Below are 16,338 nucleotides of genomic sequence, written 5' to 3' on the forward strand. Positions count from 1 at the left end.
GAAAACCAATTTTCTTCCAACTTTTTCCCCCTCCTAAAAAATAGAAAACATTTTCTCAATAAAATTCTGTAAAATATTTAAGACAAGTTTAATAGTACTGCCTTTGTTTATTCAAAATAATAATAAAACTGTAGTATTAAATTTTTGTTGTTTCTGTACACTGAAAATGGATTTATGTTGCTGCAGTTTTCCTGGAGTTTTGATTTAAAGGCAGCACTATATGTTTAAATGGATACTAACCTTGTATTATGACTATGATTTAATTACCTAATAAGCATTACTAATGGTACTCAAGAAAATTAAACATTTTTAAAATATTGAAACTCAAGAATAGCTTCACATTGCTTCTTCACAAATACAATCTGAGATCCTGGCAAGCATATATCTCTGGCTAAATTGTCTAAGTACAATGTAGACTTTTGAATCTTCCTTAAATTTACTTCGTGCTTATTGTTACTACTTTTCTGTAGTATATGACGGGGGAAAGCAGGCACGGGTTGGTTTTTAGAATAACTCTCCTCAAATCATGTAATAAACTGACCTGCAAAAATAGAGGGACTTGTGTCCATTCAATATTCAGTCTTCATAAATCTATAAAAATTCTTCAAAAATTTAAAGCATCCATAAAAAGGGTAGAAAAATGGATCTTGCTCAGAAAGTGAGACTGCAAATAGGCAGAGTAACCTGTAATGAAGTCGTATCAGTTAACTTGGGTTTTCTCTTACACAGTTGTCTTAAATCTAGAGAATGTAATAATTGTTTTCTTGTTCTGTATAATACATCAGTGCTTTTTGTGTTTTTGAATTTAACAGCTGATTATAAACTCACAAGTAATAGTTAACTAGCATCTTCAAAAAGTCAGTAACTTACAACTCTACTTTCAACAAAACTTAGATCCATTTGTATATATGATCCAAAAATTAGTTAGAAATATACCAAGCAGTATTTTCTGAACAAACCAAATTATACTTAATGCAGCTTTATATTTTTAAAATAACAAAGTATCTATAAATCTGTAAGGGAGATTAAAATATGTTCTTATTTTTCAGTTCTCCATAGATTTGTATTTTCCTTCCAACAGAAAAAAATGCTTCTCACTCCCTCTTTAGAATTTTACATCTTTTGTCCTTTTTTTTTTTCTAGGAGTATATGTGAAGATTGAGTATGTGGGATAGGTTTTTTGTGAAGTTCCTTGGTTTGGTAGTACATGTGTACAATTGTGTATTTGTTCCCAGAAATCAGTAAACTGCTGACTTTCTGTTTTAATTTTTAATGGGGGATTGTGTGACTTTAAACACGTCTTCCAGTACAGTTTATCCTGGAAATGACGTTAAGTTATGTCTGTAATATTGCTGTGATAAGCTACATAGTGGTGTTAGTCACATCAGAGTTACTAAGTGTGAACTGTTAGCGTTTCCATTTCTGACACTACACTGATGATCACTATACTATTTTTTAGCTGAAATTTTAATTATTCAGGGATTCCTTTTCTTTCTTCTCTACCTAACTGGGCTATATTTTGACCACCTTTGATTGTGATGTCAATCCTTTTCATACTGATGGTGGAGAGGAGTTACCATAGCAATTAAAAGCATTGGCTCTAGAACCTGACTGCCTAGGTTAGTATCCCAGCCCCACTGCTTATTAGCTGTGTGCCTTTTGGCAAGTTACTTTATCTTTTTGCGTCTTGGTTTTCACATCTATAAAATGGAAATAATAATAGTACTTAACCCATAGGCTAGTTTTGAGGATAAAATGAGTTACAGTGTATAAGGTATTTACACGTGGTATATTAAGTGCTCAGTAAGTAGTATGTATTCTCTTTACTGCATGCTCTTTATTTTTCTTAGACATCTGTACTCACTGATACTCCTAGCTATCAGCTGGTTGCATCTTTCCACTTTGGTACAGTTCTGTGAAGGTTCAGTGCTGCCGAATGGATAGGTAAAGTCTCCATCATAGGCTGCGGGTCTATCTCACTGTGGTCTTCAGAGTTTGAAGGGAAGGAATCACAGTGATCCCGCCCAACGTTGTGCTGTTGCCTGCTTCTGCAGTGTTCCCCAAAACTGACATATACAGTGTCACTGAAGGGTTGTAAAAAACAAACAAAAAACCCAACAAAGGACATTTATGCATGGATTTGAATTAGTCTTACTGCTTGAAATAAAGGTAGTGATCTGTATGACTCATTAAAATCTCTACTCCATGGATTTCATGATCCATTTTTACTTAAGCGTATTTTCAATGTACTCCCCCCACACTACCATTTAGGATATATAAACAGGAACCTAGGAAATTTAATATCTATATAGTTTAAAATTAAAAATGTTTAGTTTAGTGATTATTCTAAATTGACATTCTAGAACATTTTCATGTCTTATGGGACAGTTCATTTTAACCAAGTTGTAATGATAACTTTGACCAAGTTACCCCTTTCCTCTGTAAGTGGGGATGATAGTTTGTATCTTTTAAGGTTATTGTGGCAATTAAATGAGATAATAAATAGAAAGTTCTTAGAATGTTTTTTAAAGCACCAGATATTAACTATTATTGTTATTAATGTTTATTCTTGAATTTTCTTTTATATTTGCCTGAGCAGAATGCTTAAAAAAATTTTTTTTAATGACTTTTTTTTTTCCAGAGCAAGTTGAATTACCTGCTGTGGCATCAGTCAGTGCTTCAGTGATTAAATCTCCATCAGATCCTTCACATGTTTCTGTTCCTCCACCTCCGCTTTTACTTCCAGCTGCTACTACAAGGAATAATAGTACATCTATGCCCAGTAGCATACCCAATGTAGAAAACAAACCTCCACAGGCTATTGTTAAACCACAGATCTTGACCCATGTTATTGAAGGTTTTGTGATTCAGGAAGGATTGGAGCCATTTCCTGTAAGTAGCAAGCAAATCTGTACTTTTAAAATTATTCATGTAGCATTATTTTAAAATTTATAGTCTATTATTCTCTAATAAAAAGCTTGTAATTTTATTTCAAAAATTGTTACTTTTATCTAGAATTTCTTTCTATGTATTATTTATATATTTCCAAATATACTTCTAGAATCTTATGCTAGCTATTTAGAAGTATAAACTAGAGAAATTTTTCAGGATATAAGGCTATCAATTTTATAATTTTTAGAGAAAGGATGTTTATTCCTGTGCTACACAATACAATCTTGTTTATCTATAGTCAGATTTTTTAAATGCTTCAAAATGCTCACTTCAAAATGGAGGTGCTGTATCTATCACTAAAACTCTAGAGATTAGCTGTACCTAATTATATGCTAATATTTAAAGATGAACATTTTTCCTTAGAAAATAAATCAAGACAAGTGGCCAAAATCAAAGCCCAAATCAAAGACAAGACAACAAAATTATTTATTTTGAAGGCCTTTGAATCATCTTATTTTTCAAATTCATGGCAGTGCATTGTGATTGTACTCTGATAGTTGATTGTCTAATCAGTTGCCTTTGTTTTCAGTTTACTGTGTATTAAACTTGAATCTCTTATAAGAATGTCTGATGTAGTAAAGTGGAGGAGCAGTCTTTTCTCCCTCCTCCTTAGTGGTTGGATCCTAGCTCTGCCATGTAGTGACTGTAACCTTTGTCAAGTCACTCAACCTTTTTGAAATTCATTTTGTTCATCCAGCAAATAGAGGTGTTACTTTGCTCTTAGGGTTGCTGTGAGGACTAAATGTACATGAATTGTTCTGTGTAATGCCTGGCACTTAACAGCCATAGCTATTATCACTTATTACTAGCAACAGTTACAACTTCTTTTTTCAGATTACAAAAGTAATATGTATTTTTTTTTAATGACAAATTTGGGAAACGTACAGAACAAATAATCCTCAGTAATACCACAGAGTGTATTTTAATACCTATATTTTCATGTGCTCAAGATTATTTCATATATATATAGTTCAGCTTCTTTCACTTAGTATATCTTGAGTATTTGTTTCTTCATTTGGTTAAATACTTTGGAAACATTTTGAAAGGTTATGTAACATTCCACTTTATGGACAACCATGATTATGTAATCCTTCTATTATGGTTGGTCCTCAGTATCCAAGGTTCTATATCTGGGGCATCAGCCCAAATTTAGATTAAAAATTGAAAGAAAAAAATCTAGAAAGTTCCAAAAAAGCAAAACTTGAATTTGCTGTGCATAGACAACTATTTACTTCACATTTAGATTGTATTCGTTATTATAAGTAATCTAGAGATCATTTAAAGTATATGAGAGAATGTGCATAGGTTATATGTAAAAAAAATACACCACTTTGTGTAAAGGACTTGAGTGTCTCCGGATTTTTGTATTCTCTGGAGTCCTGGAACCAGTCTCCTGCAGATACTGAGGGACAACTATACTGTTGGACATTTAGGTTTTCATTTTTTCACTGTTTAAAGAGTCATGAGAGGAAAATCTTTGTATGTAAATTGTCCACATTTTAAATAATTTCTTAGGGTAAATTCCTAGAAGTACAGGTATTGGATCACATTATGTGTATATTCATAAGACTGATACATATTGCCAAATTATTGTCTAGAAAGATTATTTATTCACACACCAGAAGTGTATACCTGGCAGCACTGAATGTTTTTCAGCAATAATTTCCATAAATTTTGCTTGAAGCATATTACATATACTAGCTGAAATGAACAAAATTTAAAAGCTTATGGGTGATTATTCCCTAGAGTTACATGTAGAAATTTCCCAATAAGCTATTGTTTACCTTGTGTGGAAGATGTTGGAGACTTAACCAGCATTCTCAAATAGAATAAAAGGTTCCATTTTTTCAGATTAGCTGAGGGTTCAGTAGTGAATCAGTTAATTTTTTTGGTCTAGATTAGTTTTGCTGAAAACATTTCTAAAATAAGTAGTTTTCATGACTTAACCAAGTATACTGAACATAAGTGAATATATTTTTGTTGTCTATTTTAATGTTAATGTTTGAGGATTTTTCCAGTTATTTTTGTGATTATAATGCATTAGGTTGCTGAACTAAGAGTTAGGAGACTTGAGTTCTAGTCCTGATTCTGCTTTTGTAAAGAAATCACCTACATACTTTGAACATTAATTCCCTTATCTTTAAAGTACGTATAATAATGATCTATCCTGAGGAGATAATCCTACAAATAAAAAGCTTTGTGCATGAACAATGAATTTTAAAAGTTGTTGTAGAAGAAATAAATTAAAAGTACTGGTTAATCAAAATTTATTACTGATTTTTAAAGACTTTTTAGACTACCTACCTAAACTAGGACCCTAGTTCCCATTTGACCGAGACTTTGAAGCAGCCATACTGCTGATGATCTGCAATATAAGGCATTTGTGTTCAGATTGCCTAACCTTTTCTCAAGGAATAAAGCACTTAATGAATGGATGTGATAAATCGTACAAATAAATTGTCACAGGTACCATTCATTTCAATAGATTTTTTTAACTAAGTTATTTCTGAAAGTCTTTTAAAAGATTATTTTATTCTCTTTTAAAGGTGAGTCGTTCATCTTTGCTGATTGAACAACCTGTGAAAAAAAGGCCTATTTTGGATAATCAGGTGATAAATTCTGTGTGTGTTCAGCCGGAGCTACAGAATAATGCAAAGCATGCAGATAATTCGTCTGACACAGAGATGGAAGACATGATTGCTGAAGGTTTGTGGATTTTACTTTAAGATACTCTTTAACTTTGACTTTTACTGCTTGAAACAGGACATGGATTTTTATTCTACACAGATTTTCACTTGGAAGTATTTACTTTTATTTTTATATAATGCATTATTTGACTAAAATAATGGGAAAGCTAACCAGACTCTTAATGGCCATATAATTAAAATAGCAAAATTGGTGTTAATTTTCATAATGTTATTTGATTTTTGAAGAAGTGTGGGTGGGAAAAGTTCCATTATATATGAAAGTAATTCAGAATTTTAGCATCAAAACAACCCATCTTTTCTTTTCTTAAGCAGACTTAATGACTATTTTACTGAGTTTGCTTAAAAATTTAGAGCTTCTGAGTTGCTTGGTTGTAGACTTCATGTATTCTGATGTTTGATATCAGGGGGTATTACAGTTGTATTAAGGATGTACTCTTTGATCAAGAGGTGATTAAATTTGTTCAGAGAGGAAATAGCACTAAATCTTCTCAATGTCAAAGAATCTTTTTCTATAGACTTAAATAATGGATAGTCCATAAAAGTTAGAGTGGTACACAAAATGACTGCAGGAAAACAAATACAGATAAATGCAAAAATGGTATATTTTATCATTTATTGATTCTGATCATGGCTCTGTAATTGATAACAAATCAATTTAATTAAATAGCATTTAGTATAGTCAGGGCTCTGTAGTAGTGAATTAACGTCTGTGTCTGAGTAATTATCCTCAATGTGTTAGTATATTTCATCTAAAGTTAATATATTCATTTTGCGGATATTTATTATGCATATACCGTGTGCCTGTACTTTGCTAACTAAGTAAAATAGCATGCTGGTAAGCAAAGTAGATGCTGACTTGGCTGGTAGTTTTCCTCATTCTTAACTAAGAGGAAGGCACCTCTGTCATGTTGGTAGTTTATGAACTGTTGCAATGGATTTATCACTGTTTTACTTCTTATTTGAATAGCAGAGTATGATAGTAGTATAAATTTTGTTTTTTATTGCTAACTTATGTTGAATTCAATTTGATGGTTTTTTTCTATTTAAAAGAATGTTAAACATGAAGAATTTCATACATACAGTTAGAACTGTAAAAGGAATCCCCACTCACCCAGACTCAACATTATTACCCAGTTTCAGACCTTATTTTGCCATACTAAGCTTCATCCATCCCTTTTGTTTTTCTCCCTCCATTCCTCTCTTCTCACTTTCCTCCCTCTTTGTTGCTTTTTCTTTCCCTTTTCTTCCCTTCTTCCTATTAAAAAAAAAAAAAGTAGTTCTTGTTGTACGTGCTTCAGTGTGCATCTTTAAAAAGTATACTTTTTTATATAACTACAATGCTGTGTCATGTAAAATAAAATTAACAGTTCTTTGGTGTCATCTAGTACCTGGGCCATATTCAGATTTCCTTAGTTGTATAATTGTGTAAATGTCCTTTTATAGTTATTTTTCAAATTAAGATCCAAACAGTGTCTACATTTTGCCTTTTGTTGTTATGAATTTAATTTCATTTAATTCCTGAATACTTGCTTTTAGTTATGCATACTGTTTATCTGAGAAAAAATTTCATTTGAAATGAAGAGTTGTAAAGATGAATGTGCATGGATTTTTTTTCTTACCTATGTCTACAGTAAGTGTAAAGTGAAAGTTTTCTAGGCTAAAAAGCATATATAATATATGTGCACACATTGGAGAAAAATGGAAAACTGCCTAGGAAGCATCTCAGCATATTTAATGATGCTCGTGGTTTATAATATAATAGACACATACATGTGCTGGACTGTGCTAGAACCAAGAGAAACTTTTGATCTAGTAGGAATTAGTCTCCACAAGAGAGATAACTAAGGAGCAGCATATGGTAAGTTTTAAATGAATTATATAGACAGTAAGAACTTGGCATCTTAAAACTGGTTGAGAGTATTGCTAGTTTAGTTTTCTGTGGAGATGGGATTTGACCTGGGTCTTGGATGGTAAAGCATAGATTTAAGATAACAAACAAGAAGAACCTTTCAGGTTAGCATGTGCTGAATAAATGCACAAAGGATGTGCAAGTGCTAGGTAGCTTCAGGAGGGGGCAGTGAAGAGTAGAAAGTTGGGTCAGAGAAGTAGTGGAAAGTCAGAGCAGAGTCAGATTCTAGATTACTTTGATACTCAACTAAGTTATCTTGCTGTCATGAAGATGGTTACTGAAGATTTCTAGGCAGGTGATATGGACAAGAGTGTTTTTGGAAACACTGCTGGTCATCTGTAGGATGAATGTAGAGGTTTGGCATACAACTGATTCTTGTAGTGATGGTGAGAAGAGGAAGGAAAGAATTGAATGAAGACAAGGCAGAGGGTAGTTTAAAAGGATAAGATACCAGAGGTAAGGAAAAGGAAGATTTAAAGATGATTAATCTATGCAACGAGTAGTAAATAAACCATAGAGATCGAATGCACAGTATAATGAATATAGACAACAATATTGTACTACAATCATCAAGCTTGCCAAGAGACAGAAACTTAATTATCCCCATGACTAAAATGAAAGGATAAAAATGTAATAGGAAGTGCTCAATATTGCTACAAAAGCAGTCATTATATATAAATGTATCAAATTAACACAGTGTACACCTTAAATTTACACACTGTTATATGTTAAATTATACTTAGTTGTAAAAGTGATTGTTTCATAGTAGAGATATGTTTATAGAAAATGTGTCAAATTTTAAAATACTTCATAATTTAATTTCCCAAGGAAATTTTATAAAGTGTTTCTTTTACTGTATACTTCATTGTTTACTGGAGATACTGTAGAGTGAAATGGTGAGGTCACTTATTTAGTGGCTTTGGTTTTAGTAGTATATACAGTTTAATTTGGTATGAAAACTTAATATGAGGATTATTCTTTTTTTTAAAGGATAAGCTATGCCTCTGTTTGTACTAGTTCTATAACCAGAATCTCCAGCCAGTAGTTTGTGATTTACCGAAATGTCATATGTCTTCCCTGGTAAATCATCACACTGATCATGGTTTCTATCTTATTGCCTCTTTCTTTGCTGCTGATCTTCAGGTGTCCTCACGTCTTCAGAAAAATTAAAAAGTAACTCCTCCTTGCACAAAAAATTGGGGATCTCTATTGGTTAGGGTATATGTTTGGCTGTTCCATTAGAGACCCAGAATAATATCTGATTAAATAAGAAAGTTTAATTTTCTCTGATGTAGCCCAAAGGTAAGCAGTCCAGGGCTCCATTGTGTTGGGCACCTAAGTTCCCAGTGTCTCTTGGCTCTGCCATCCCTAGAATGTTGCTCTTTCCAAGATAGCTAATCTTCATGATCACGGTCTCATCAGTGAGAAGGGGGAAAGGGCACCTGGAATTTGCAGGCATTTTCATTCACATGTCATTGGTCAGAAATTGGCCACATGTAGGGCAGAAACTGCTTTTTATTCTCAGTGGCCGTATTCCTAGCTAAAAATTAGGACTTTGTTACTACGGAAATGAAGAATGGATTTTAGAGAATTACCAGCTATCTCTGCCATAGAATCCCATCTTTATTAGCTAATGCAACAGTGTTTAAAAACTTACTTGGCTTTGTAATTTTTTATTCACAAATGTGAAAAAGTAGCCTTGGTAACATTACCAGATTTGTTAAAATTCTGACCAAACATTAGAACTGGGTTTTTTTTTTTTTAATCTGTTAATGTTCCTCTCTTCTTTATGAGAAATAAAACTGATGTTCTATTTTTGTCAGGTTGTAAACCCTTAGACCATACCTGTTTGGAATCTCCCCTCTCTCACCAGCAAAAACATTTCCTTCTCCTTCATAAGGTATTCTAACCTATTATCAAGTGTTGCATATTGTTATGTTAATTATAAAAACTTTTGAAATAAAGCTTTCAGTATAGTCTGGAAATGGAACAGCTTGAGGAATGGACTCTTTGGGACTGGATTGGTGGTGGTGGTGGTGAAGTGAGAGGTTCTGTCTCCAGTACAGGCTTTTCCAGGTTGGATCTGGTTACAGGCATGACAAAGTGAAAACAATACTCCTTGAAGTTATGACACTAGGTCCAAGGAATGTGTTGTGGAGCACAGGTGTGTGAAAGCTGTCTCTAGGTCATTGGAAGGAGCAATTTTTATTTTACTTGTTTTGAGACTCTTCCTCATCGCTACTGAATAGCTGAGTTTTGCTTATGAAGGTAGTCCTGAGAATTTTCTTAAGATGATCACTTGCTAGTTTATGATTTGATCAGTCATGACAGTGTATTTGGATGTCCCTTGGAACTTCCAGTATTTAATAGTATATTTTTCGGTTGTTCTCACTACCTTCACTTGATTTAGCACTTTGCCTTTTGCTTCTACAGTAACACTAGAATACTGTGATGCTTGAATGTATTGAGTACATGTCATCCATGTCTACATTTCAGAGTCCCTTTCTTAATCTTAACAAGTCTTGGTTAAATGAATAACACAGAAAAGCACATATGGAGCTTACAGCTAAAAGCTTTAGTTAGCGGAGTGCTTTTTTGGTATATTTTATATGACTTGGTGTAGGAATTGTGGTGATGCATGAAAGTGGCAAATTATGGTGGATTTAAAAATTTAACAGTTTTCATTGAAGTAGTTCTTAAGCACTTACTACAGGTCTTACACTCTTAGTTCATACGTGGAAAATAGGAAATGGAACAGTCACTTTTTTATGCCTACTACCTGTTGCACATGTATGTAATCTTCTTGGCAAGTCTTTGGGAAAAGGTATTATAAACTCCATTTTACAGATGAGAAGACTATGGGTCATGAAGATTAAGTTGCTGGCTTATAGGTGACTGCTGCTGAATACTTGAGGATTTAGGTAGGAAGTTTCTTTGAGTCCTGTGGTAAGGCTTGAAGAAAGTTATGGATATAGAGGTGGAGGAAGGACATTCTAACTTAACAGAACACCCTGGCAAAAAGGAGCAGAGGTTAGAAGTTACAAAACTATTGGTGATTTTTAATATGATGTAACTAAAAGGGACTGTTTTATAATTAGATAAATACATCTTTATATATTTTGTTGTACACTGCAGATCTTTGAGAGTGTTAATTATATGAAATGCTCCTCTGAAATCGGACATATCAAAATTTTACCTTCTTTTGGAGTCATCCTCATTCTTTCCAGTTAGAATTGTGTTTTCTGCTCTCTATATATCAAAATTCATATATTCACAATGTATCAAAATTAATATATACATGATGCTTTCTGAAAGTGTTCCACTTGAAAGGTAGTGACTTTGTCTTATCTGCACATTTTAGATAGGTTGGAATCTTATCAAAGTGAACCTTTAGAAATGTATTGCTTATTTATATAGAGAAACTCCGTGAAATTTTTATACAGGAGCAAGAGGGAGTTGGTGGAAGTGGTTGTTTTGGGGGGCTTTTGTCTGGCCAAAGTGGCTATAGATTAAAAAGTTAAAAGACCATTCCTTTTAAGTTTCCTGGAGGGTCTGAACTAGCAGCATCCAACCAAAGTAGAAGCTAAAAGAAAATCTGCCACAATTAAATTTTTGGAAGTTTTTCCCTTTGTTTCCTTCTTTTTAGAGACATTAGAAGAAATGGACAGTGAGTTGCTCAAGTGTGAATTCTGTGGGAAGATGGGATATGCTAATGAATTTCTGCGGTCAAAACGATTCTGCACTATGTCATGTGCCAAGAGGTATTATTTTTCCCTTGAATTTACTAAATAAAGCAAAAACCAACATACAGTGCTAACAAAACCAGAAAACTTAGAATAGAGTTTACAATTAGTCAAAACTAGATATCACAGATGAATGGTATCAAATAGGCATTATCTGGTGCTACTTTAGTTTTTAGTCTTTAAATTTTGCTCTGTGAAATTTGCATATTCCTAACACATACAGCATAATCTAATATGGAAGTAGCAATCTCCTGGTGGTAAGAATATGTTTAGGAGAATCCCTCCTGTATACATAGACTACTGTTCCTTAAGGTAGCAAAATAATATTTGTTTTATCAGTATTGAAATACCTGGATTTACTTGGTTACGTTTTAAAATGTTTTAATTTCTTTTAGCCATATCCTATTTCAGGTTTCTAAGTGAGATAGCTTAGCATAAGTTCTCCACATTGTTACATTACCAGACACCAAAATATCTGTCTTTTCTAAATCTGTATTTTCAATAGTAATATTATAGGTAAATAGTATTACTAACAAAAGAAATTTTAGTATCTTCATTGAACTTGTCACAAGTTTAGTTTACATTAAAGAAAACCCCTCTGATTCTGATAGTAAAGCCCATATAGGTATTTCCCACTAATGGTGAAGTGTGTGCACAAGTTGATTATTTTCAAATTTGTTCTCTGTTCCAAAAGTTATTATTCTCTCAAAGAATTTGAGATCTTAATGGCACATCTAGGTAATTTCTTGCTTGAACATATTATTTATTATGGTGCCACTAAAATCTATTTAGTAAAACCTAAGTTAAATAAGTAGTGTAAGTATTTTTCTCTAAAAATGGGTTATTGATTTCTCAATTGTCAATCTGTTATTCAGATATATATTCTTTCATGTTATTGATAGTCCTCATCAAATTATATAACTCCTGTTTTGACTTGGGAGTTTTCCGATTTGCATGTACCTCAGGAAAGAATAGCGGCTCTCTGGTTCTAAGAGATTAAAAACTGAGGGAAAAGAAATGCCTTTCAGAATATTTTAAACTTTAGACTATTTAGAAATATTTCAGGACATTTAACACAACTACCATCACTCTTTTCCCAGAGATGATTGGTGAGCTGTCACGTTATGTACCTTTAGGTGAAACTCTTTAGAGGTTTAGGGATCCTAACATAGGAAAATGCAGATGAGAGAAGAGCAAGGAGGAGAGGATAAATTAGGTCAGGTAAGAACTACGGTTTACCTGTCTGCCTGCCTAGCTATCTGTCTTAGAGATCTAAATATTTAAGGACTAAATAGCAAGGACTAAAAAGCAAAGTTTAGTCTCTCTCCTTTGTTCTCTAGTCAGTTGGGAAAGAAGTTTTGTCAGTTGATGTGATTGGAAATCAGAAACCTTCAGAGCTGAGCCCACAGATGAGGATCATGAACACAGGAGGAGCTTGGTTAATTGTTTTAGAGTAAAATGAAATGGCCATCAGGGCACTTTTTTCTTTTTTATATTTTTAGGGGAAAAACAGCCAATTCACTCCTGATATTTTCATAAAACATAGGTGAGGAACATTTATTTTTGATATCTGTATATTGGTCTTAGAACAGTTATTAATAGCAAAGTTAATTGGGATTTATTATTTTTTCATTTTCCTGAAAAATCATCTTAGAGCAAGAGTTTTGAAAATAAGAAATTAAAGTGACAGATTTATATGTTAAAAAAAAAAAAAGAAAAAGAAAGGAACTGTGTGTATATTTCTTAGCCTTCCATAGCTTTTCAGAAATTCGTTTCTTTGATTCTTTCTTTTCACTCTTCTTTCTAGGGAAAGAGTTGGCAAACCATGCCCAGGCTGAGTCCTTTGTGTAGCTTATTTTTGTATGGCCCCTGAACTAAGGATAGTTTTTAGGTGGTTGAAAAAGAATCAAAAGAATAATATCTTGTGACACATGAAAATTGTATACAATTCAAATATAAGTGTTATTAAGTAAAGTTTTATTGGAACACAGCCGTGCTCATTGTCTATGGCTGTTTTCATGTTACAGTTGCAGAGTTGAGTAGTTGTACCAGAAACTCATGTAGCCTACAAAGCCTAAAATATTTACTATCAGGCCCTTTATAGAAGAAGTTTGCCAGCCTCTGTTCTAGGGCACTGGAACCCAGTAAAAGGCATAGGACTCTTTTTAAGCTGTTGTCATGCCTTATAAAGGTCTACATTAAAAAATACTAGAGTGCTCACTTTGACAGCACATATTCAAAAATTGGAACGATGCAGAGATTAGCATGGCCCCTGGGCAAGGATGATGGCAAATTCATGAAGTATTCCATAATTAAAACGTATATATTAGACAGTCTGTTTTGGTAAAATAAAATCTTTAAGCCAATTTCAAAGAATTACATATACTTGAATTTCCTGAAGTGAGAGCCATGAATTCGTTGTGTATTTTGAAGTCTAAACTACATTTTCACTCTTCAGTTTTAGTTACATTTGAAAAATATTTTACTGGCCATTTGAGATTTCCTCTCTCTCTACTAAATTAAGCTCTTTTCATTATTCTCTCTTCAGAAATGATTACTTGAGAAAATAACAGTTTCAGTGAACATCTAAATAGTTAATTCATAACTTCTTTTTCTCCTGGAAACTTGAATTATTTTACTGCTCAAAAAAAATGTTATTCTCTGTATTTTGCAGAAAGCCTCCCACTGTCATGCTGTTTTTAGAAGAAAACATCAATACCTTGCTAAAGGTGTCTAATATTACATTGAGAACTATGTTGTGATGTATAAAGAGGCCTTTTTTTTTTAACTGTTAGCATAAATAAGTCTATTAAATACTGTGGTTTACTTTCTTAGGTATTACTGTCCATAATGAAGTAAATGGCACTTTCTGATTCACTTTAAGGTCATGATTAATTACTAAATGGAGTGTCCCATACATTATTTAATATTTTTTCTTACTTGAATTTCTTAGGTACAATGTTAGCTGTTCTAAAAAATTTGCACTTAGTCGTTGGAATCGTAAGCCTGATAATCAAAGTCTTGGGCATCGTGGTCGTCGTCCAAGTGGCCCTGATGGGGCAGCAAGAGACCATATCCTTAGGCAGGTCTGTAGAAACCTTGCTTCAATGTACAATACTCTTTTCAGAAATACAAGGAAAGTGCAGTGCTGTATTTTACTTGTACTACATTTTCCAGCTTCCAATTACTTATCCATCTGCAGAAGAAGACTTGGCTTCTCATGAAGATTCTGTGCCATCTGCTATGACAACACGCCTGCGCAGGCAAAGTGAGCGGGAAAGAGAACGTGAGCTTCGTGACGTGAGAATGAGAAAAATGCCCGAGAACAGTGACTTGCTACCAGTTGCACAAACAGAGCCATCTATATGGACAGTTGATGACGTCTGGGCCTTCATCCATTCTTTGCCTGGTATGTGATTCACCACTTTGGCCTTAGTACGTTTCTTGTGCATTCACACGCTGGAATGACGCTAGATCCGTCCATCCTGTTGCACAAAAGGGCTAGAGAAGTTCTCTGTATATGTACCCTTTAAATGGCATTTGCTATTGAAATGTGATCTGTTTCCTCTTGCTTATTCCCTCAGCACAACTGGGTATTTTCTCATACCTTCCAAGTTGATAAAAACTGACTAGTCCTGCTTCTGCTGTGACACCTCAGCCGGTGAAGATACTAAAGGTGCTCTCTTCTCTTCAGTCTGATTTCTCTCGAGAGGTCAGTAGAGAGATTGAGTCAGACACTTCTTCCCTTCTGCTCTTCAAGTTTTTTATTCCTTATTTCCTCCTTATTTCCTACTTTAACCTTTTTAAAATGAAATAAGAAATAATTTTTAAAAAACATTTTTGAAAGCTAATAAGACCTTTTAGTATATAAAATTTTGGTTTCTTTTGAAAAATTAAGCTGGTTCTTTTAGAAGTAGCTGCATTCTTTGATTCTTTGCAGTAAGTAGACATTAAGACCACTTCTGAAATTAAGTAGACAACTAGAATTCGTTCCAGTATTGAGGGTAACTTTCTTATTTATGTTTTCTGCTCTCTCATTTGGAACTTCTTCGATCAGCTTAAGTTGCCATTATGTTCTTTATCTTTTTTCTTTAATACAACAATAATCTTCTATATCCACTTCCTCTAAGGGGCTGGCTACTAAATAACAGCTGCTCATGCTGCTCATGCTGAGACCCACACTGGCTATATATATTAAGACTATATATTTTAAATCAGCAAATCTTTATTACTCATTTTGACTTTATGAATATGGAAAATAAGACTTTTAAAATATTTGTTCCAGTTTTTTTTTTTTTTTGGTGAATTATACCATTTCTCTTTGACACAAGCTTTCCAGAAAAATGATACCCCTTTGAACTTGTCTACAGACTTATTAAAATTAACCCAGCTATTTTTGTTTAATCTTTCTGTGAAGGTGACCACTGTCTCGGAAGCAAACTTATAACTAAAGTGTTGTGTGAGTGAAGAAAGTATGTTCAGAAGTATTCTGCTTTTTTAAAAAATTTATCAGCCATTTACCTTATACAGATGACCCCTGACTTATGATGGATTGACTTACAATCTTTTGACTTTATGATGGTGTGAAAGTGGTACGCATTCAGTAGAAACCGTGCTTCAAATCTTGAATTTTGATCTTTGCTAGACAGATGCAGTACTATACTTTCTTCTCAAGCTGGGCAGGGTAGCAAGCCACAGATCCCAGTCAGCCACACAATCACGAGGGTAAGATATACTCACAACCATTTTGTACCCATAAAACCATCTGTTTTTCACAGTATTCAGTAAATTCCGTAAGATTCAGTACTTTATTATAAAATAGGCTTTGTGTTTGATGATTTTGCCCAACTTTCATTAGGCTAACGTAAGTGTTCTGGAGGATGTTTAAGGTCGCCTAGCCTAAGCTATGATGTTCAGAAGATTGGGTCTATTAAATGTATTTTTGACTTAATGATGTTTTCAACTTATGATGGGTTTATTGGGATGTAAGTTGAAGAAGATATATATATATATATCTATCTCAAAA

At 33.4% G+C, this 16,338-nt stretch overlaps 1 protein-coding gene and 1 non-coding gene across 11 annotated transcripts in view; both read left to right on the top strand.

The window, feature by feature from the left end:
• The window catches only part of PHC3 (polyhomeotic homolog 3), a 72,875-nt gene that overhangs the window by 43,573 nt on the left and 12,964 nt on the right, over positions 1-16,338 (top strand). For 7 of the 10 annotated variants that reach the window (XM_032484456.1, XM_032484471.1, XM_032484478.1 and 4 more), the window contains 5 exons: positions 2,642-2,892; positions 5,499-5,658; positions 11,216-11,330; positions 14,266-14,398; positions 14,490-14,721. In XM_032484456.1, the coding sequence (XP_032340347.1) occupies positions 2,642-2,892; positions 5,499-5,658; positions 11,216-11,330; positions 14,266-14,398; positions 14,490-14,721 (891 nt within the window). Of the gene's footprint in view, positions 1-2,641; positions 2,893-5,498; positions 5,659-9,392; positions 9,470-11,215; positions 11,331-14,265; positions 14,399-14,489; positions 14,722-16,338 lie in introns of those variants that run through there. The other 3 variants (XM_032484498.1, XM_032484502.1, XM_032484506.1) reach the window with 2 other exon arrangements.
• LOC116666868 lies at positions 13,526-13,628 on the top strand. The gene has a single exon (XR_004323681.1). It is a non-coding gene; the product is annotated as a U6 spliceosomal RNA (small nuclear RNA).

This window comes from Camelus ferus, chromosome 1 (assembly GCF_009834535.1).
Source record: "Camelus ferus isolate YT-003-E chromosome 1, BCGSAC_Cfer_1.0, whole genome shotgun sequence".
NCBI lineage: Eukaryota > Metazoa > Chordata > Mammalia > Artiodactyla > Camelidae > Camelus > Camelus ferus.